At 47.9% G+C, this 23388-nt stretch overlaps 1 protein-coding gene across 1 annotated transcript; it reads right to left on the bottom strand.

Annotated features, from left to right (window-relative positions):
- Nucleotides 1-424: 424 nt before the first annotated feature.
- LOC123344554 (mucin-12-like) lies at nt 425-18752 on the bottom strand. Its single transcript, XM_044980908.1, has 13 exons — nt 18659-18752; nt 12025-16120; nt 11219-11277; nt 9497-9654; nt 8781-8905; nt 8226-8284; nt 6484-6620; nt 6270-6394; nt 5416-5474; nt 4774-4928; nt 4019-4128; nt 3198-3320; nt 425-2328 (listed from the first exon to the last, which is right to left on the bottom strand). Exons 2-13 carry the CDS (start codon nt 16108-16110, stop codon nt 2278-2280), a joined length of 5247 nt encoding a protein of 1748 aa, XP_044836843.1. The 5' UTR covers nt 16111-16120; nt 18659-18752; the 3' UTR covers nt 425-2277.
- Nucleotides 18753-23388: the final 4636 nt, after the last annotated feature.

Raw genomic sequence — 23388 nt, forward strand, 5'->3', positions numbered from 1 at the left:
AGTCACAGCCCTACCCTGCAGTCTCCTGAGTGCATAGACTGCTCCATGTCAGAGCCCCCAGGGGAGCAAACCACCCCAAAGGGGAAGTGTCCAGCTGTGGAGTGGGGAGCATGCTGCACCATCTTCAAATGAGAAGACAAACAATAGGTTAAGGTGCACGTGGAGGACATGCGGAAGGTAAAGGGTTGTTATGCTGCAGAAGCAGATCACAGACTCGGAGGGGGGGAAAAAGGAGGTCCCTCCCCCTGTTGGAACCATTGCAGTCCAATGTAATTCCTTCAAAACCCAGCAAAAATCCTTATCAATCCCCCATGTACAAAGTAATGACTATGGAAGCCACAGTGAATCTGGAACATTGTTAGAGGGTCAGCTTCAGGATACCCTTGACCCACTCTGAATAAGCACATGCCAGCAGAGAGTTTATTCTTAGACCATTTATTCAGAAACACAAAGTACACATTCTCTGAAATGATTACCACAAATCCAAAGATACGCATATAAAAAAGCGGCACAAATTAAACTAGTTTGCTGTGAGGGGGGAAAAAAAAAATCCTGCTGTTGGCAGAGAAAGCTATGTCAGCAGCAGGCACTTTGAAATAGGAGTTCACTGTCACCCTACTACATTTGGCCTCATACTGTTTGCTACTCTTCCCCCTCCCCACAACCTGGAGAGGGAGGACTACAATAGGAGTCCATTTCTAAGGCAAGCAGATTCTTCTGCATAATTATGTTAGCCAAGTAGTTTCTCAGAAGAAAGCACAGGCTTGTTGAGAGTTTGAATGCAAGCAGTCCATGATGCAGAAGTAATGCACCATTACCCAGGTAATCAAGTGGTCTCTCTGAATGGCACAAGAATAGATTCCTTTAAGAGTGGAAGCATCCCAAGTACTGGAATATCACCCCTCTTGATCTAGGTCACCCATCTGAAGTAGATTCTCAGCTTCCTCCGAACATGCTAGTTGGTTTCTGTGACCCCAGTTTGACAGGAGACATTTCTCAGAAAGTTGGAAGTGCTCATCATTCAAGGGCATGTCAGCTAAGGAGACATGGCCTTATAGTGACTCAAGCTGACACTATTTCCACATCCCAGGGATGCTGCCACCAAATAAGCTAGCTTGGGCAGGAGTCCACCTGGCAAGTGAAAGCAAGTCTGGGCTGGATCTTCTGTAGTTGCTCAGACTGAGAAAAAAAAAAAAGTCTGGGTAGCTCTTAAAGGGAAGCATGTCCTCTGGCTAAAAGGGCAGCCTGGAAAGGAGCTGAGGAGGAAGGAGTCCTCACTTGGGCAGGCTAGCAGCTTCCAGAGGGCTTGCCTAAGCAGGAAATGAAAGATCAAGGAGGGATGTTTGTGTGCCACAGCAAAGCTTCTAGGAAACTTAGCTGGAAGACCTTATCTTAACTCATTTAAGGAGCTGTTTGAGAGGCAACTGCCTCGAGACTGCCCTAGTACTGCTATAGAGAGTCTGGGAGTGAGATGGTCTGATGTCCTCCCTGCTCGAAGAACTCAGCTAGTTTAAGCAGTCACAAAACTGCCCTTGGTTCAGAGTTACAGAAACCAAGTATCTTAAGCCTCCTAATCACAGCAACCATCAGAAGATGTTTTGGCACTGTAGCTACACTCAGTAGCAAGCCAAGATACAAGTAGGAGACAGTTTAAAACAACTTAAAACTTTAAGTCAAATGCATGCTTACAATAAAGCTTCCCTATCTCACAGGGGGATTTCTGCTCAAGTCAGGGAGAGCTAGGGCATTATTCACACTGAATACCTCATCAGAACTCTTGCTAGGTCAAGAGGCACTTCATCTAGGAGTTAGTTCAGGTTGATAGAAGTCTGCCTCCTCATGTTCCCTCGGAAGGAGCAGCTAGTCCTCAACAATAGAGCTATGCACAATTTAAGCATCACTGAGGGAAATCAGGCCTTTGTTTTATTACAGCACTGATTCTCTTCAAGGAGGCAGGTGGTGTCACTTCCACCAACAAGTTAGCCAGCATGCACCTGGTGCTGCCACCTCCCTCCAGACTGTGGAAAAATGAACCCAGTTGTGGCTACTTTTGTAGTTCTATAGTGTAGATAGAGTTTATTCAGGGTGCAGAAAAGGATTCAGTTCTATGAAATGACAAAGTTTGCACTATCCAAGGGATTTCAGAAACATTCACATTTGGAAAGCAGCATGAATGCTGACACCCCCCCACCAGAGATAGTGCTTGGAACCTTCCTGTTTCTACAGCAGGTTGGAAATTTAGGCCCATGAGCCAGGAAGAACTTGTACATTGCATCTTCACTCTCTGGCAGAGTATTTGGTAGATGTGTGGGAATGTCTGCCATCAACCTGCAGTTCAGAAGAAGAGAGTCACTCAAACCCCTAGAGATCTTCTCCTGCCCCCCTCCCTCCTCCAAGAGACTTTCCTTTGGGACCCTGTAAAAAGCGGCAATGTTCTGTGGCACCTTATAGACTAACAAATGTATTGGAGCATGAGCTTTTGTGGGTGAATACCCCCTTTGTCAGATGCATGTAGTCATGAATCTGACAAAGGGGGTATTCACCCACGAAAGCTCATGCTCCAATACATTTGTTAGTCTATAAGGTGCCACAGAACATTGCTGCTTTTTACAGATCCAGGCTAACAAGGCTACCTCTCTGATCTTTGGGACCCTGTACTCAGTAACCTTTTGCTACAGAGGGACAAGTCTATCTCATGAGGGAGAGCTCCATTATCTTAGAGAAAGGCATATATGGAGAAGTCTAACATTGCATTATGTGGAATGAGTTAGCACAGAATGCTAGCAAGCTGCTCCTTGCCAGGAGCAGCAATATGCCATCTCCCCCTCTAATGCTGGATCTCAGCTTGGAAGGAAGGATCCCCACATCTCTTAATATTGGAAAGGTGTGAAGCCATGGGGATTTGGTAGTAGTCTCTTCAGTGGGGAAAGGAAGCTTCAGATAAGTTGTAAGAGTGAGGGTATTAATAGCAGATCTGCAAAGCAGCACTCTGGGACATGGTAGGAAAGCTCTGAAGAGCAGTGGACTTTACAAAGCCCAGTAAGAAGCAACACTGGCATCTCTAGACCTGTTACCTCCCTTGTATGTGCCACCTTAGTATTCTGGGGCCTGGTAGCAATAATAGTCTGTGCTCACCTTAGGCAGGGAATTTAAGAAAGGAAACATTGTCCCCCCCACCCCCCCGGATTGTTACTTGCCTCTTCAGTGGTAGAGCAGAATCCTTGGTTATCCAGTTCAAACGTTTGTGTCCCTGCTTCATGGTCTCTCCTACCCTGAATTATAGCCTTGTCATGCCAGCCAAATAGCCCAGAATGTAGGTACTAGTCAGAAAAAAAAATTACACCATAAGTGTGAGAAGAGATCTGTGCTAACAGGCTAGTGAGATGTATCACCAGTGACTAGGAAATGACTGACAGCTGCTCTGAATAGAGAGCTCTAGGCCACATGCACCCTTGTGTAGGCTAGCCTACACAATGGCTCAGTGGACCAGGCTACTGGACAAGCCTGTTGAGTATATAACTTTTATACAAGAGGTAAAAAGTTACCACCTAGAAATGGAGCAAATTGGTGGTACATATTAACTCAGCTTTACTGCTAGGTGAGCTTCTACAGCCAAAGATGGCCTCATTCCTTATTTAAAAGAGTTCCAGGAGGAGAATAGTTAGGTTGACCAATTTATATTTTACACAACTGTCTCCACTTGCATTGCTCAAGAGCAAATTACAGCCATCTGCTTGTGCCTCACTTATACAAGATGTAGTATACCATCATGAGCCAGTTAGATAGTCTCTCTAGAAATGCTCACCACTGTTCAAGCCAATTTGTGGGATCTCCATCCCTTTGCATGCCAAGTAATACACCATGTCTGTTTATAGATCCCTGGTTACAGGAACATTCACCCCCCCCCCCACACCCAAGGTGAATGGAGAGGGTACCAAAAAAAAAAAACTGTACAGAAAGTTCAGATACCATGCCTTCCGCCAGAGGCTATGCTTACTAAGTATTACTGCCACCTTACCAGCAGAGCCACAATGGGAATGGCAATTATAACAAGGCCACACATGACAGTAATTGCCACAGCATATCCAGGGAAACTTGGATGCACAAAGGGAGGTTCCAGTTGATCATCTAGAGTCAAGAGAGATGATTAGTTCTATAGTGACTATGCAATCCCCTGTCAAAGAGTCAGATTCTTTTTAGTAGCACCTCTTCACCCCGCCTTGCAATCTAGTGATCACCACAGCCTTATTTTTAGCTGAGCTATTTGAATGTAGCCCTTCCAGGGGCAGTTTCTAGTCTGGTCTCTCAGCTAGAGAGCTTCCCCAGTTTCCTGCCTTCCACCAGGAGCTCAGTTTAGTATTCTTTCCTCTGAAAAGGAGTCTCAACTGGTACATTAGATCAATAGTTCTTTGGAGCCAATCCCTGTGGGCTGTTTGAAGCAGTGGTATGGCCAGCTGCCATAGCCAACAATTTAGAGTTCCACCTTATGCAGGGTGTTCGAGCCTCCACTGGCAGCAGGAAGTGTGACCAGCTCTTAGTTTTGAGTGGCAGGGGAAGAAATAATTGCCACTTCCCCTCAGGTAAAGCAGTAGTACAGTACAATCCACATGGGGTTGTGGTTCTGCTCCTGACATTTAGTGCTTTGGAGCCAGGCGTTTCAGACTGGAGGTCTGTTCTACAGCTATGTTAGAACAGCTGGGTAAGACTTCAGAACTTGACCAACACCCCACTGAAGACATCTAGTATTTCAGCTAGATCCCCAAGCAGTCATACCTGCCACTGTGAAAGAATATGGGTCCACCTGAAAGCCTGACCCAGCCAACATGTCATGTGGACCAACTGAACGAACAAGAGTCTGCAGAACATCTGCACTTGCTGGGGCAGGATGCTGGAATACCACATCACCATGACAGATCAGGGAGCCACTTCTGTGGAGAGAGCAATAGATTCCAGTGAGGCACAGCAGCAGTCACCCGGAGGGCCACAGGCTGTCTGGACTTGAAAGCCAGATCCATGGCTTTTAACCCAGGGCTGCATCCTGGAATCATTCAGCCTTAGACACCCACCCAATCATCACAGGCTCTAGGCAGCATGGGAATTAAGATCCACTACTTATGGAGAAGGTTACCTTCTAGGCAGAGGCTCACTGAAGTTGGTGGGAACTTAGTAGGTAGAAGAGGGAGGCATGCTTTTTGGATCCAGAAACAATTACTGTAGGGTGGGAGTCTCAATGGTCAGACTAAACAGGTGTCACAAACAAATGCTTTGGTCAGCCACTTTCAGCTGGCATCTTCCTAATCCTAAGGTAGTGCTATATCCTATACAGATACAAGATGGGTCCCCTGGTGCCCCAGAAATCTGTAGGAGGCAGACAAGATGCCTTCCAACCTACACAGAGGCAGAGAATTTACTCACAGGAGGTCTCGAATTACCACTTGCAGGAGGCCTTGGTATTTCTTCAGGGCATGCATCAGCTGGAAGAGTTAAACTGATTTAGTTCCCCTCCCATAGGTATTTTGTCCCATTGTTGGCTGAAGCTTCACAAGATACTCAGAACATGTCTCCAGCTCAACCCCATTCAGACCACTCCTTCCTCAGCTGGAGTCAGACCCAGGCTTAAGAGTTAGCTTCACCCACCAGTTAGAGTTGTGGGAGCTCCAGCAAGGACATACATGATCTGGAGTAACTCAGATGCCTTAAGTCCAGGTCAATATTCTAGGTTGAGCCTGGAATTCTAAATCCTCACATATAGACCACCACATAAGTGTCTGAGCTTCAAAGCTTCCTAAAGTCTGATTAAGCATAGCATGCTCCAATAGTGTAGTCTTAACAGTCATGTAGCTGACCTTGTGTTTAATTGCCACTCCCCTTCCCTACCACAGCCCTCCAGCTGAAGCTTTTGTTGTGATGGAATTTTACAAAGTTGTTTGATTTTTGTGATCATTTAAGTGAGCAACAAGAAAGAGCAGACTGTCCTCCTCGAGAGTCTCGTTTCACTAGAGAGCCTTGGGGGATTACTAGCATCTCCAGAAGCTTGGAGCACCCATTATGATAAAAACTAACTATTTTATTCCAAGTTAAGAGTGCTCCTTCTCCTAGCAGATGGAGCAGTCCAAGGCCTATATTTAGTATTAGCCTGAAGCAATGCTTTCTAGATTCCTCCTTTCTGCCTTAAAGATCTCGAGAGGGATTCTATAGGGTCGTGTGTCCATCCCCAGAAACCTCTCGGATTACACTGGGGTCACTGGCTGGAAACTTGGTATGCCTACCACATCAGCAAGGTCCCTGGTGAGGTTCTGGTGTTCCACAGAAGTGTGATCCAGCAGTTTCTCATTAACTGTCCTGTTGTTGATCAGGAAGGAAATGGGGAAAACCTGCAAGCTAAGCCTTGAATCTGGAATTGGAAGAAGAGATCAGAGCTAGATAAATGTTCAGTGGCCTCTACCAGCCAAGTGAAACAGCACCGGAGGGAAGGGTACTGACCATCCACAGAGAGAGTTGTCAAGTCTACAGAGTAGTTAACAAGACCCCTCAGTACTTGCAGAACCTGGTGGACATCAGCATGCGCATGTGTGTCAATGTAGGCTTCACCACGGATTTCCAGATCACCTTTGATATCCCTAGGGGAGAAGAGAGTTTTAGCAGGGCATAAAGATAAGAGCCAGCAAGGGTTTGGAGGCTTGACAGCACACTTGGTGTCACATTTCAGTTGTTAGTGGAACAGCACTGCAGCCACCCAGTAGAGTCACTAATTTCTGATAGCAATCCCTGCAGAGACTATGAAGTCACAATAAAGCCCTGCAGCAGGTCTGTGATCCCACAGGACCTGCTGCCCTAATAGCAGAAGCTCATAAAAAAAAGTGCACTTTTTCCACCAAATTCTGCGAACAAAACAAAAACAAACCCCATACATACAGACTGTGGTAATTTGCAGGAAAACACTAAATCTCTTGTCAGTTTACCAAGACTAGTCTATCTTGGAAATGGCTAAATTATTTTGTTTGAGTTAAGTACTTTACATGGTTTAAGCAAGATGTGTTTTATTCTTTTAGTGATAGTGATAAAAGTAGTGTCTTAATTCCATGTGTATATTAATGGACTTTAGTAGCATTGGTGAGGAAATCTGGGGAGTGGGATTAAATTATTATATATGCCTGAAACAATGCAAGATTTAAAAAAAGATAGGGCTCTGCATGGGACTATTTCACAGCAGGTGCATCTAAGACTGGATGATTAATACAAAAGCCAATTAAAGGATGAGTAGGGGAGTGTGTTAATGGAGGAGGGATTTATTGCAATAGAGCCAGAAACTATTGACTAGTTTGGAGCCAGTGCTAGAACTAGAATGAGTCCAATGCCCAACATGCTGCTTCAGGCATTTGAGATGTCTCATCACAGGATGTTGCATTGTGACACAAAGAAGTTCTCATTAATGGAACAGGATGCACTTTTTCCTGAGACCTGTTAGCATCACAGCATGGAGACCTTGGCTTTCTACCTGTTTGTCTCAATCTGAGTAGGGATAGCTCAGTGGTTTGAGCACTGGCCTGCTAAACCCAGGGTTTCAGTTCAATCCTCAAAGGAGCCATTTAGGGATCTGGGGCAAAAAACAGTCTGAGGGGTTTGGTCCTGCTTTGAGCAGGGGTTGGACTAGATGGCCTTCTGAGGTCCCTTCCAACCCTGATATTCTACGACTCCTGCTATCCTGAATGTTCAGTGTTCTATGTATGGAACACAAGGATATTGTATGCAGTGTTGGATTCTTGCCTCTACTTTGCTGCTTCCATTCCTTCCACCTTCTCCTGCATCAAGAAGGTGTTTAGCTTACAAACAGTGGCAACAGGAGCAAGTCATTGAGCTCCTTAGGGAAGGAGTATTTGGTAGAGAGATAATGCTACCCACAGGATGTCACTAGTTAGATGTATTGCAAGCTCTCTATATGCCCTACAATTCAGGGAGTCTCAGGCCTGCTGTCCTGTGGTCAATGGTAGTTGGAAGCTGCTGAATGGTTATTAGGGTCACCCCAGAAGAGGGTCTCTCCACCCACCAGTGCCCTAAAGCAGTCTAGCTTTGTGCAGTCTAGTGAAAGTTATTTGGCTCCTTTGCACTTTGCCTAGCACTGGCCAGAGTTCCCCCACACTGCCAAGTGACTGCTTCTGGAGGTTTCACTTCCAAGTAAGGTCTAGAGCTCTGAAAGGAACCACCACCTCTTGAGTTTTCCATACCTGAGTCTGACAAAGGAGAAGTTCTTCACTTTGTACAGGGCCTCCAGAGACTGAACCACCTACAGAGAAGAAAGGGGACAATTTGTTTCCCAGCTTCTCCAGCCTCCTCAACCCACCTTCTGAAGCAACTATTCATCAGGTACCTTATTCTTAATTCAGTTACTTAAGCTGCTGTTTTCATCCTCTAAATATCTGTTCATGTCTCAGTCCTTGATATGCAATTGAGCTGCTGTTTCCTTTCACCCCAGTGGAACTAGATTGCAATTCTGGTGGTCTGATTGCTATCTACAGCCATATAGTTCTTATTTGTGTGGCACCATCTCCACTAGCCTCTATTTGCAGGGCACTAAGACCTCTGTTACAGTTAGTGAGTCACTCTGCCTTGCAAGACTGTCAAGCATTATCCCCACTTTGGGTATGTCCCTTGATATCTGCAAAGGGACAGAAGAGCCCACATTCCCATGCCTTAACCAGGAGGTTATCATTCTTCCCTTACAGGAGGGAAGGGGAGACACTAGTCCATTGTCATATGATTCAGCATAAGAGTTACCATACCACATTGTTTAGTTGGTCCAGAGGGCCCTGGGTAACCACACCACCAAATGCTGCAATCAAGCCAAGTCTCAGAGCAGTGAATGAGACTGACAGCTTTTCTGGTTCTAGATTCTCAAGGCTGAAACCTAGACAAGGAGGCAGAATGGTAGTAACATTCCCTAGACAGGACACCAAGCCATTACCAAGCCACCCTCCTGCTTGTCTGTCTAATGCTGGAGAGCTGATGTTCAAGCAGTACATAGGCATTGAGCCTGAAGCCCAAACTAGAAGACTCACTGTTTTAATGTGTGGGGAGAAAGTTTTGGCCAGAGGGAGAAATCTAAGGTGGCAGGAGGCATGCTCCATCTTAGGTATGGAGAACCTGTAGGAAGGGCATTCTACTCTGATATTTTCCTTGAAGCAAAGTGCAGCAAAATGCAGTTTACCCATGACAGTGAATGGTTATAAAGAAACATGGTATAGTAGTCTCCAAATATATGGCTTGTGCCTAATTGAGAGCCAACACCCCTTCCCATCACCCAATTGTGATGAGTCACTGAGTGTACATGGAGATTGCAGAAGCCACCTCTAAGAGGCACATGCCACCTGGCTTGGTTATTGGAGGGCAGGCTTGACTGTTCCTGCAGCCATCTGGGAATGAGGAGGAGGAGGAGTGGTAGCGGGAGCTCTACCCTGCTGCTGGGCACTGTATTGTCCTGCAGTGACTAGGTGCTTACCATTTGACCGGACAGACTTGACATCCACTCTCCAGTGGAAAAAGGTGTCCATTTTCCTTTCCACTTCTGTGACAACTGTACGGATGAGGTCAGAGTTTGTGGGAGCAGGGCCATCTCTCTGGAATAGAACCTCACTCTCAACAATAACGGAGCCATTCCTGTGAGAGGCCAGGGAGACAGCTAGATTAGAAGTGTTTAGAGGCATGATAGGATTGTGCAAACACAAGTCAAGCTTTAGAGAGGCTATTCCAAAGGAACACCAGTTTAAAGTGTGAACTTAGTATTCCCCCAAGGCGTTTGTCAGCCAATAGCCATCTACAGTCTGTTCTAGTAGACAGTTTCCATCACTATGTGTACCCAACCTGTTTCTGTTGTGTGACTTGGTAAGTCATCCCATCCAGATGGGAAGGGAAGCAAGACAACCTGAAGTACTTGATCCCCACCTGAGGCTTACCCTCTTCCCTGCATAGCTTAGACAGAAGCTGTAGGGTGACCAGATCACCCAGGTCAAATATTGGGACGCAGGGGGGGGCGAGGGCACGGGGGCAGAGGGGGAAAAAAATGGCGGCAGAGCAAAAAAATAAATAAATCCCCCACCCCCGATTCCTCCTCCCTCCACAAGTGCTGGAGGGAGGCCCGGGGAGACTCAGGGGAGCGCGGGGCCACGGTGAGTGTGAGTCCGGCCTGGCCCCGAGCAGGCAGGACTCGGGCGCGGTACCTGTAGGGAGATTAGGGGGTGGCCTGCGGGGCCAGGCGGCGGCGGCTGTTCTCCCCACCTGGGCAGCGGGACATGGGAGCAGCCGCTGCTGCAGCTCCCACATCCGCGGGGGGAGGAAACGGCCGCTGGCCAAGCTTGGCAGCTGCGGCTCTTGTGCCCACGAACCCCCCGAGCCCGGGCCTGCTGCGGGGACCCAGCGTGCACACAGCGCGCCCAGCCCCTGGCCACTCGCGTCTGGGCTGGCTGCCCAGCTGGTGCAATCCCGCGGGCGGCCCTGGAGTGGGGGCAGCAGGCCCCAGCCCTCCCATCCCGCTCGGGTCCCACAGGGGAACGAACAGGGCTGGGCTGCCGATGCCTCCGCCGCGGGATTGCACCAGCTGGGCAGCCAGCCCAGACGCGACTGGCCAGCGGCTGGGCGCAGCGTGTGTGCTGCTGGGTCCCCGCAGCAGGCCCGGGGGGTTCGGGCCCGGGCGCCACATGCTTGGCCGCTTCCTCCCCCCGCGGCAGTGGGAGCTGCAGCAGCAGTTGCTCCCATGTCCCGCTGCCCAGGTGGGGAGAACAGCTGCCGCCTGGCCCCGCAGGCCACCCCCTAATCTCCCTCCAGGTACCGTGCCCGAGTCCTGCCTGCTCGGGGCCAGGCCGGACTCACACTCACCCCGGCCCCGCGTTCCCCTGCGTCTCCTGGGCATGGTTTGCTTGGCAAGAGGCGGGGATTTGGGGAGGGAGCCAATGGGGGAAGGAGGGGGCGGAGTCGGGGCGGGGAAGGGCACGAGCCCTTCCAGGCTCCGGAGCCTTTGCTTGTTTGTCCAGTGTCTCGACCTAACATTGGTCGGGACGCGGGACAAAGCAGCAAATATCGGGACAGTCCCGATAAAATCGGGACGTCTGGTCACCCTAAGAAGCTGTGATGGAATCTATGCACAGCATGTTTAAAAGCCTAGTATTTCTCAGAGCTAGGTGTTGCCTTCCTCAGAGGCCTGGTGCATGTTGTGTAAGATACTCACAAAAACTGGAGAATGTTTGCTTTGAGAAAGTTCTCATAGCTGGATAACATCTTGTTTAGCTGGAAACAAGAAAAGCCACTTGTTAAGTCCACAGATTTTCACAAGTTACTTCACTATGCATAGCAAGGGCTTACTGGAAGCGTGGTCAGACTTGTAGGAACCTGGACTCATTTGCACAGAGCCAGGAAGTGAAGTCAACACCACTAGTTCTTGGATTGGGAAGTGAAGCAGAGATTCAAATGAGACTAATAGATAAGCACAGAGTCTGGTGGGGAGGGGGGAGGAGAAGGGGTGTGTGTATATATAAGTCCACATGGGTCTGAAGGATTTATAGGAAAGGCTATCTCAGCATCACCATGCATAGCACAAAGAATTTGCCTTACCACAGTCCAAGTATTGTGTTCCAAGCATTAGAGCTACCTTACTCATCTTACGGTCAGAGGCTCATTTGGGAGGACAAAGCCCCTTGCTTACAGACTGCTTGTCTGAATCTGGGTACTATTGATCATGACTAAAACCAAACTTGTGTCTGTTCAATGATAGAAGTATGTGCACTGGATACTCATTAAAGATGCCAGTCTGATATGGAGGTGGTGTTGAACTACTACCCATCAAGAATCCTACTTAGGATCCTTATGGGCTAGATAAGACTCCTCCTCTCTGAGGATGAGTCTTCATAGCCAACATGAGCTGAAAACAAGCTACAAGTAGCTACTCAGTTGCAGCCTGGCAACCAGAGGAGCCAAGTTTAGCTCTAGTAACTGGCTGACTTCTGAAAGTGTTGGATTTAGAGGAGTTCTACTTACAGTTAACTTCACTTCTTTCTCCAGCTTCTTGTAATCATCAGAAGACTTGTTCTTCAGGAGTTCTGTGTAAGCAATTCTAATAAGACAGAACTGCAGAGGTAGGATATGCACAGGCAACTGCAGTGAAGGTGATGTAGGTCTACTTGCAGACCCAGTCTTTCCCTTAGGGGAGAAACTCAGTGTTGGAACCTTGGATTCAGGCAGAATCTGTTTTGAAATACCAGTTTTGGTTGTAGCCACCTGCCTGGCAGTCACTGCAGCTGTGGTTAAGTTCTTTCTTGCAGCCATTGTCCTAGTTAGTACACTAAGGTCTGTTTTAGCTGTTGAAAGGTGTTGGGAGATTAGCAGCAAGCGGGTGGATAAGGTTGACATAGGAGGTATAAGCAACGGTGATACAGTGGTTTTGCTCCAAGGCATCAGCCTAGTTGGCTTTGCTACAGTAGGAAGCTGCAGGCCAGCTGTGGTTGAAGTTCTGGCACTAGTCAGCGGGGCAGTGGTCTTTATTGTGGGTGGAATACGGGGGGTACTATGAAGGGAAGTCACCACACTAGGTTTGGCTTCAGTGAGGGACTGGAAAATGGGAGCTTTGGGCCCAGAAGATTGTGTAAGGTTTGTACTAGCAAGTAGTGTAGTTGTACTTTGTGCTGGAGGTGATGGCAGTGGAGCAGCTGTTCTGTTTTTGACTAGTGTAGCCTTGGACACAGCTGAGCTTGTGGAGGTCAACCCAACAGCAGGTGCCATAGCAGTGACTGGAGACTCAGCAGAGGCCAACCCACTGAAGTTTGCAGCCTTTGTAGACACACCTGGGATTTTGTGCTCTCCCAGAGTTGCTGATGTGGGCTTCCATTCTGATGATGCAGCTGTAGTGGAGGTTACTGGGACACCTACTGCTGTTATAGGCACTGGAGTATGTTCCATTCCAATAGGAGTTGAGCCAGCAAGCAGTGCTAGCCTGGTCCTGTTTAGGTGCTGGGGAGTGGAATGGGTGACATTTGCATCAGTCTCCATTATGGCACTTGTATCACTACTTATTTTAGAGGGCAACATAGGGAAGGTCTTATTCTGTGGAGAAGTGCGCACCTTTGGCCTTGGCTGGACGTCCATCCCACTAGGCAGAGATGTGGTTGAGTAGGCTAAGACTGAGTCAGCTGGGGTGGACAGTCTTCTTCTCATTCCTGGTCTACGGAGCGAATAATGCTTACGTGCTGGTTGGGCTTGTGCCTTTGTTGAACTTGAACTGGAAAGCAGCTCTGTAGTTGGAGCATCACTTGAAGCTCTGAGCGGGAGCTCTGAGGAGCCAGTAGGCATTGTAGCCACTACTTCAGCAGTTGGCTGAGTCTGCTCTTTATCAAGGAACTTCACTGTTTTAGGTAATTCCCTGTAGAGGGTAGCACTAGTGATGCTTGCAGCTGTACTGGCTCCTGGGACACTAGGGGATGTCTCAGGGCAGCAAGCAGAAATACTGGACTGAGTTCTAGGGCCTTTGCTAATAGGCAGCATATGGGATGGAGAATAGGCTGCAGTGTCTTCATGCAGGAAGTCTGCAATAGGCTTCACACTAGTCAGGACTGTGGAATAGGTCAAAGCCTGACTGGTCCCAGCAACTGGAGTGTCTGGCTTGGAGGAGACCCCTCTCATTGATTCCTGAGGGAGATAAACTATTGTTAGATTGGCAGGAGCATGTGCAATAGCAAGGCTAGGAGAACCCTTCTCTTCTGCAGCTGTATTCAGGTCAGACGACACCCAGGTTGGACAGCTAGTGGAATCAGAGCCAGCACATGCCATCTCAGTAGTGTGCTCTTTCAGTCTATGACCCAGCTGTCCCATTTTCAGGATTCTCTCTGTAGAGGAAGTGCTGGCAGTCTCTACATCAAGTTTGAGATGATCAAGGGGCTGTGTGGCTGAGGAAAGGCCAACTCCAGCTGCAACTGAAGGAGGACCCTCTGTAACACCTCCAGTCAGCTGAGTCATATCACTGTCTGCAGCACCAGTGAAAGTGTTAGCACTAGTTACTAGACCATGAGGGACTCCAGGGAGAATGGTCTGTTCTGAAAAGGCCTCAGGAGAGGTCTCTTCCAGCACCAGAGAGCTTGGTGTCTCAAGATCAGCTGGAATGTCTGATAAACTAGTAGTTAGAACTAGTGGCTGGCCCAGCCCAGCAGTGGCTGCCTTGGGAACTGAGGGTATGTGAGCCCTGGTTCCTCTGTGTCCAGACAGAGCAATAGGGAGATCTGTCCCTACACCACTCTGTGAAGGAAACCCAGATGAAACTTCTACTGAACTTGAATGCACCACACCAGCAAGAGTTACCTTTAATGGTGAGGCTGGTGCACCAGATGGGGGATGAGATTGTGCAGTAGTGCTGACATGTACAGGTAGTGTTGGCCAACCAGTTGAGACTCTAACAGTGGGTGTGACAGCCATCAGTACTGCTGCAGTAAGCTGCTCCTCAGTCTCTACCCCTTCAGTGGGGCCTGCTAAGGTGTCTGGAACAGTAGGGGGCCCAGGAGATGGGTGTTCTGTGAAGTAGCTCAGGTCACCTACATGCAATGGTGCGTAAGCTGAGGTGCTGGCCACTGGTTTGGCAGAGGGCAGTCTTCCCATAGATACTGGGGCTGGGAGCAGATTAGTGGATTGTGACATGCTAACAGAAAGAGCACTCAATGTGAATTTAGTCACATCAGATAGTTCAGAGGGACTGTGTTCCTGTTTGGGCACAGTTACACTGGGGGATTTGTCCAAGAAACTGTCTCCTGAAGGAGGGGATGGTATTAGAGACCCTGGCTGTGTCCCAGGAACAGTACCAAGCCACACTGGCACCACAGTTTTGTGAGCAGCCACACCACTTGATATGGGGGAAGAACCTGGCCACCTACTGGCAATCAGTTCTGCAGGGCCAACATTAGTTGCTTCCAGAGATGTGGACTGTGGGAAATTGGTACTCATGGTTAAGTTATTCTGTGTGGGAACAACAGTTGGGCTGGCTGGCATGGTAGGACTTGGGGTCAGTGACATTAAATAGGAAGGTTCTTTGCTAGCCCTAGGTGTCTGAAGTGCAGAGTTCAGGAATGTAGGCAAGACACTAGTGGCCCTCTGATCTAGGCTAGTGCTGGAAGCCATTAGTGTGGTAAAGTGGGTCATTTTATACAGACCCTGTGCCTCACTAGTGAGACTGTCTGCAGCAGCTTGTTGTGTCAAGCTGGAGTTTGGCCTTAACTGAGCAACAGAGGCAGTATCTGGAGAAGTTTTTAGGGGCTGTGCAGATGCCTTTGGAGCAGAGTGCAATGGATCATACTGCAAGAAGTCCACATCTATCAGAAGTGATGGTGCTTGGGACAGAGTACCAGGTACTGTTGCAGGGTAATTAGAATCCATTGCTCCAGATGCATGTGGGGAGAACATCAGGTCCTCCTTAGAGAATGCCTGTAGCCCCTCACGGGAACGCTTAGAAGAGAAGCCTGTAATTTTAGCTAGTGCATCAAGAGCCAGAGAAGTTTCAGGTCTCAGAGTCTTAGAGTCAATGCCATTCTTATCTTTCTTGGCAACTCCCGATTTATAATGCAGACTCCCTTTTCCATCAAGCTTGAATGCAAGTGCAGAGATCTGGCTTAAGTCACTCCATTTGGCTTCTGGGAGGCGTAGTTGGTCTGTGGTGCCTACAGAGTCTGCCAGTAAACTCCTAAAATGTTTTTCCCCATCAGTATGCAAGCCAGTTTGCCCTTTTACAGTGTGGTTCAGTAAGTAGTTGTTGGATTTCAGCAAGATGCCAGCAGTAGCATTCTGGGATAGCAATAAGTCAGGCTGCAAGGGCGAAGATGTAGGCACAGTGCCAAGAGGGTTCTGACAAGGAGTAGCTGAAGACCCTTCATTACATGCAATGGTGCAAGCAAGGAAGCAGGTGACCATAGCCAATATGATTTGCCATCTATGCCCTTTGGCAACAGTCACTAAGGCAGTGGCAGGGCATGGGGTTACTCTCATGGTGCTTTTTCTCCTTCTTAGGGAAGCCATTGTTGGGTCTTGCCCTGAAGACTTATCCATATGTGGCGGTCCTGCTCCATGATTTATCATGGGCAATCTTGTCATGGCAGCTCAGCTGTGAAGAATTAGGAGATACAGTAGTTGCTTTAGTCTGCAGTATTCCTTAATTAAGGTAGCAGCTACTTTGATAGCTCATTCTCATGCCCCCAAGGGATCCACTAGCCCAACTGCAAATGGAAGACTAAACTAATACCTTTAATAACCTGTACAAGGCTGATTCCAGAGGTTGAGCCAATGAGTTCCTTGCCATTTATCAATCAAGCTATGCAATGAGTTTTCCATTGCTACCCTCTCCCTAAAAAAAACCCACTGCCTTTTTCAACTAGGATTTTAAACCAGGACCTTCCTATGCTGGTTTCAAACCAAGCAGTTCTCAAATTAATCTCAGATAGAGCCCAGTTAACATTGGTTGGGGGAGGAGGGGAGAGATGGGGGAAACTAACATCATTGGATAGATTCTGTTCTAGCCTAGTACTTGTTTTCTTTTAACTGGTAAGTTCTGACAGCGATCAAGAAAAAGCTAGAGCCTCATGGTCTCCCACCACACACACATTGCAGCAGCAATTGTCTTTTGTTGAGTATTAACATAGCCAGCTCTTGAATAGGGGTGTTACTGTTTTAAATGGGTTCCCTCAACTACTTAAAGTGTTGTTTAGATGGGACCTCAGAAGATGCAACAGTGCAGACTGCAAGTACTGGGCTAGATTAAAAACCCCAAGGAGTGGAGAGATGCCTTCCTTTTCCAGCCCTCCATTACTCTGGGTCACCTATTACATATGAAGCTATGCTCTGGAGGTGATGAAAGAGGAAGGAAGTGTAAAGAAAGCTACCAACCCAGAAACAAAACAAAACACCCACCACATGCATTCCTTCAACCCCCTTGTTACAGAAACAAAGAATAAAGTGTCCATTCTTCCCATGGTACCAACACCAAGGAGAGGGATGTGGGACAGTTTGCCAAGGATATCACTGCACCCCAGCTGGCAGATCAGCGCTTGTCAGCTACAGTTAATACATAGGCTTGGTAGGGAAGTCAAACCTAGGAGCCATGAAGAAAAGTCTATGCCAAGTAGCCACTTAAGAGATTTAGCAGCTTCTACCCATATTCCAGTGGTGCAACTATCACAAGGTAAACACTCTGCAGTGTCATTGGGGGGCTGAGGAAGGAAGGGTGGGTGCCTATTCCAAATCCTGAGGTAGCCTAAAGGGGTCTCTAATCTGGGCTCTGCATCTACACTACAGCCTCCCAGCTCACAAATACATACTTGTACAAGCTATTCACACACAGGGGTCAGGCCAGTTAGTACTTGGGCAGTGGCACCACAGCTTAACCATGTCATTCTACCACAGCTACACATACTTGTGCATAACAGTGGTGTATGCAAACTGGGATACATGCCCCTAATTTGTTGTAGACACATAGCTTTAGTATGCCAAGCACCCACCAGCCCCTAGGTCTACAGCAGGAACTGCACTTGTATACCCATAACCATCTCAAGCTAAGCATTGTGTGTCTTGGAGATTTGTGAAGGGAGTCTAATGCAGAAGCATGCCTTGTAGTCACAGCAAGGCTAGAGCTGAAGCAGCATCTACAGATAGTGGAAGACATTCTAGGCAAGTAAATGCTATACTTGCTTTGGGGCTAACTGAGATGAAGCTTTATTAAAAAGTTAATTAGTGAGCACTGGTGAGTCATAACCATCCCTAGCTACAGCCATAGGAAACTCATGATCACACAATAAGAGAGCACTCTAGACATGGATGGATACTAGGCATTCTAGGTTAGAGTTAACTAGTGGACCAGTATGAGGAAGCTGACACTTGGCTTGCCATGCACAGTCCTAAGCAAAATAAGGCTGCCCCTTCCAAAGCCGAGGTGGGCTAGTACATGCAAGGGCCAGGGCCACCAGAAGATGCATACACAGAAGGGAAAGATAAGCTCTAGGGACTCCCAATACCTAGCTACTTGTTCTCATTTAGAACTGCTGTAGAAAACAGCTCTGAGTAGGATTTTAGCTTGTTTTTTCCAGGAGAGCTTTTATGGCTTCTTCCCCCACCACTTTCATATGCATGCTCAGTGCACTAGCAGCCAGCAGTGCATGAACACAGGCCCAGGAAAAAAAAAAAAGTCAAGATCAGAGGTTTGTCAACAAATTTTCCACTTCTAACCTTCTTATCCCAGGTCTCCTCAACAAGCCTCCTACATACAGCCAATTAGTTAGGCTAGCTGCTTAAGACAATGCTAGTATGACACAAGCACTTACTAGTTACCTTGTAGAGGGAAAGCAGGGGGAACCACTAGCAATTGTTCACATAGGACTCAGGAATCATCATACTGTGAAAGGAGCACCCCAGAAACCTGTAGGCCACTCAAGCCCTGCAAGTCAACTCCAGGCAAACATTAAAGCTACTCCTCTTAAGGAGCTAGTTTCACTTTTAAGGAAGGACCTATAGCCAAACACCCACAGCAGAACCAAACAAACTTCAAGAGGGCAATGATACTTTCAGAGTGAGAACCATAGTCTGAGCAACTATTCCCCCAATCCCCTTAACCAAGGGCACTGATTTTCAACAAGCCCCTACCTAGTCTTACCTTAGAGCTACTGACCAGTCACCCACACACAGAGGAAGGGTACAAAACAGCAGCCCACAGGCCTGCTCTTTTATTTCATTGGCATGGGGGAGGGGAATGCAAGGCAGGAAGTACCTGCTGAGTCCCAGATGGCCAGGTTCCTCATTAACCCACTTTGCACCTCTCCATGTGAAACCTCTCCCCACCAGAACGGGAGGGAGGAGGAATGCAAGTTTTCCTGTGATGCTTTGGCTACAGGAATTGGGAAATGCATGGTCAGCCTTTGCTGGTTCTGAATGTGTGTGTGTTACATTCCTCCAGCCCATTGACCCCAAAACACAACACACGCTCCTTAAAATGCCACGTTTGTCTGAACAGGCCCTCTATATGTTACTGCTGTGACGTATGGGTAGGAGGGAAACACCAGCTGGCCTCTCTAACTACAGAAGGGAGGCTGGAGTTTGAAGGCAGCATCATATGGCTGCTTCCTCACTATTTACTGCATGAAGAGCTGTAAAGATAGAATTGAGAATACCATTCAGTGCTGCTTGGAACAGGGAAATAAGTCTAGTGGGGGTTTAAAAGAGCTAGGCTAAAGGAAGCTGGTTGTATGGCTCAGGGGACTGGTACTAGCTCTTACAGTTTTGCATTAGGAGGTAACAAGTGTGTGCCCAGAGTAGGTCAGTTATGAGATCATGGTGTATTCCTGTCAGCGTTTGAAAGATTAGCAGGATGTTGTTAGAATGAAAGAACTTTTGAAGCAACAGAGTGAAAATTTCATTAAGACATCAGATTAAACTCAGGATGGTTAACAGCTGTTCAGAAGCTCATGTGAAATGGGTCTGGCTCCGACTGGACAGGTGATCAACTGCCATTCTAAATGACTCCATTCTTGGCAATTTTAGCAGGAGAACCCAGGACCGAATGGCCAGTGAGTTACCCACTCAACCCTAGAGATGGTTGCTCCAAAGGTTACGGTAGATTGGTGGGGGAAGTTCGTGTGACAGATGCCCTCTTGGCCAACACACCAGGGGTTGAACCTGGGACCTGCAGAACTTAAAAAACAAAACAACAAAAAAACACAAGCTACTACAGCCAACTCTCTCCACCCCCTAGATGTAGCAGACTCACATCCTCTGTGGAGTACTACAGAGGGGGACTTGTAATGAACACTCCCCAATGGATTACATTTGCACTGCTCCCAGGGTCTGCTCCAGGCACCCACTTAGCAAGCAGGTACTTGGGGTGGCCACTCTGGAGAGGGGCGGCCCATCCAGCAATTCGGCGGAGGGTCCCTCACTCCCGCTCAGAGTGAAGGACCAGCCACTGAATTGCCGCAGATCGCGATTGTGGCTTTTTTTTTTTTTTTGGCTGCTTGGGGCGGCAAACCCCTGGAGCCGGCCCTGACTGCTCCCATCTGTCCTGGAGCTAAAGAGAGTTTTTAGTCTCTAGGAGTATCAAGCTGGCACACTTCTTGAGAATTTGCATTCATGTTTCCCCACAGGGGATTGTTTTAGCACACTCCAAGCCAGCTCTAGCAGTCTGCCTGGCCAACTGACTTGGACTGTTCGATGAGCCCATGGAACAGCTCTTCTGTTGGCCATGATACCCTTTAAGGGAGCATCTAGGTAGACAACTATAAGATTTGGAGAGCAAGGAACTACAGTTACCCCAACTCCTCTAGTCTGTTTCCCTTGCTAAGCTATACCATTAACAAATATATTTTCAGTACTTAACAGCAAGTCACTCAGTCTGTATGAGAGGAGAATAACAACACAGGGATTTTGTGAGGCCCAATTCATTGTTTGCCAAACACATTTGAGATCAATGGCACTATAGCTATGCAAGGCGTTATTTAAAACCCCATTTCTTTCTAGGTGTCTATGTTGCATGAAATTTGAAATAAAAGTGGATTTGTTTCTTTCCTGACTGGCGGGCATCACAGGGCCTTAGAGTGATGCTGCTGCATACTCACAATGTCAGAGCCCAATGTCAGAAACTGTAACCTGAGTTATATTGCTTTGGCAAACAGAAACATTAATTTGCTGGTTAACCCATTAATGTGATCTTTATATATTACATGGTAATGCTGTTCTGCTGATTATGTCATTATTAAAGCAGGTGTGGAGATTGGGGACTCTAAATAGCCCCACTTTCTGGTTATGAGGCATGACAGCATCAGTGGGCCAACGGACTTGCTCCTCATAGCTTCTTTCAAATCTCCTAGCCAGCTCTGTATCACTGTTAAGCCTATTGATGGCCCTGCCTCAGATAGGGGACAGGAGGCATGAGGCGATATGGTTTGCTCTGCAGCTCACTCTGGTAGGATAAACAGCCAGAATAACAATCACTGCTTTTCAATTTATCGAACTTTCCTGGGTTCCTACCATAACCCCACCAGCTACAAAGAATGCAACAGTCAAAACTTTGGGACTGACTTCCACAGGGTGAAGAGAGAGAACTCCTCAGTGCAGAGCTTGCACTGAAACTGCCAGTGCTATGGGATTAAATTTGCATCACTCAAATAAAGGTTGTGTTGGGTACTAGGAAGTCTCTGCTGGCCAACTATCCCATTAATGTAGTGGATTCATGGTTAAAATCACATAGATGTATCTCGATAGAGTCAGCTCCATACACCTCGGGCCTAGGCCCATCTCCTCCTTCTCAGATTTTTAATGGCTGTTTCCCGCTGTCCTAAAGAAATGCTGGTTGAAATATTTCACTCAGTGTAACTAGCTGACAGTCCTCCAGTGACATCAGGTCTTTGGCTGAGGAAAGGAGCAGTGGATGGGACGGATTAAATGTCTTTATGGAGAGAAAGAGAGACGCAGTCTCAGTCAAGCAGCCATGTTGCATCCAGCTTCCTCCCCTTGTGCTGGCTCCTGCTGCTGTTAACAGCCTCTCCCCCTGCTGGGGGACACCATCAGCCCTGCAACTCGTGTTTCACACTCAGATTACAGGAGCCCAGGATTCCTACCCTGGTTTGTGAGGCTTTAGTCAACAACAACAAACTCTGCTGTTTTAATCTCAGCACTCTCCCAGCGTTAAAGGTGGGCCTTTCAAAAGAAGTTTGACATCTAAATTCCCAGGGGTTAGGTGCCTAACTTGTTAGGTGCCGCTGCAAATCCAACCCTAACAGTCAAATTGTCTGGCTGGTTGTCAAGCTAAGCTGCCTGTCACACCTTGCAAAAATGCCCCGTCTCACTACCTGGCCTGGGTCTCCATTTTGCCCTCTGTCTCCCCATTTTACCCTCCTACCCTGCCCCTCAGTTTGCTTTTTATTTCTTCAATCCTGCTCCCCACTGTACCTTTGTCCTGTCTCCCCTCCCACCGCTAATGGGATATTAGCCAACTACCTGATTTTCCACAACCGCCCTTCACTATAATTGCACCCTATACATCTCTGCCTGGGCTCCAGCAGAGAAGCATAGAGAGCAGAGGAGGAAAGGCAGCCAATACAACCCCTGAAGCAGCACCTGAGGGTCCAGAGAAAACAGTTGCATGGGAGCCCCTGCTACCTACCTGCAGCTCTGCTAGATGGCCTTTAAAACAGCTGGGAAGCAAGCTGATGTGATGGAGCTGCCCAGTCTGTGCGCACCATGTGAAACACCAAGCCCTTGGCAGATCTGCTTTAGCTTCAAGAGCAGGGGCTTGAAGCGGAAGGTCCTGAGCGCTGTTCCCCATGCTATGGTTTAGCTGGGATGCATATGTGTAACAGCTAGGGCTTTGTTAGAGTGCTTCTACAAACAGCTGTGTTGGTTTCACCTGGAGGGGAAGCAAAGCATCCTCAGGGTGGGTGACAGAGAAATAACCAAAGTCCAAAGGCCAGGTTCTGGTCAGGCAGAGTGGATTCATGCACGCCTGTATGCTTCTGGCTTGAAGACTGTGCCTGTCTAGGTCAGGGGAATGTGTTCTGGGCATGTTCCTTCCTAAGCTCTTTCCACACTCAAAATATTTTTTGTGTCTCTCTCTTTGTGGCAAACCTTCAACCTCAAAAGACCCGTCTGCTAGGAAACAATGATGCTTTTAATTGAGCCAGGTGCAAGATGCATGCGCATGTATGAGGTCCCAGGCAGAAAATGTTGCCATAATGATTGTGGCCAAAGAGATTGGTAGTCTCCATTTAAGACAGGCCCAGGACTGGACTAGCAGGGAGCACTGCAGGTCAGGGCTGAGGTGCAGCAGCAAAGATGTGTAGATCAGATCTGAAACAGCACAGGGCTGCCATTCATCAATAAGCAGAAGTGGACATGGGACGCATGCCTGCAACAACAAAGGTGATGGAAGAGATGCTTACGTGTCAGCCACCTTCTTGGCCAACACAGTGTGCATAAATACCGCTAACAGCTACAGCCAAGGCTCCAGAGCCAGGAGCTACAACAACTCATACCCTCTGCAGACCAGCCCAGAGGTGGACTTCTACCACACGCTGACCGGGGGGTTATATTGCATGCTTCCGCTGCTCCAAAAAAGCACATCCCAAGTATCTGACACCCACAGCAGTTTGAATCCCAGCTGAGCCCCCACTTACAGCCACCTTGGCCAAGGCTCGAACAAGGCACTTCCAGAGCTAAAAGGCACATGCCGCTCCAGCTTGAGCTAAAGCTGTGTGTGTGTGAGACAGCGTTAATAATTCATGTCCTCTGTGGATCAGCACGGGGAGACCTGTATCACACACTCCCCAGGATTACACTTGCTCAGAAAGGTCTAGAGGACATGGTAGTTAAAATGCCAGTGGCTACGCTAGGGCT

This window comes from Mauremys mutica, chromosome 11 (assembly GCF_020497125.1).
Source record: "Mauremys mutica isolate MM-2020 ecotype Southern chromosome 11, ASM2049712v1, whole genome shotgun sequence".
NCBI classification, from domain to species: domain Eukaryota; kingdom Metazoa; phylum Chordata; order Testudines; family Geoemydidae; genus Mauremys; species Mauremys mutica.

Coding starts and splice junctions, on each gene's coding strand:
- LOC123344554 (XM_044980908.1), bottom strand. CDS start 16,110: ATGACAAGATTGCCCATGATAAATCATGGAGCAGGACCGCCACATATG. Junction 6,621..8,225: donor TTCTCCTTTGTCAGACTCAG/GTATGGAAAACT, acceptor CTTCTCCCCTAG/GGATATCAAAGGTGATCTGG. Junction 6,395..6,483: donor GACAACTCTCTCTGTGGATG/GTCAGTACCCTT, acceptor TTCCAATTCCAG/ATTCAAGGCTTAGCTTGCAG.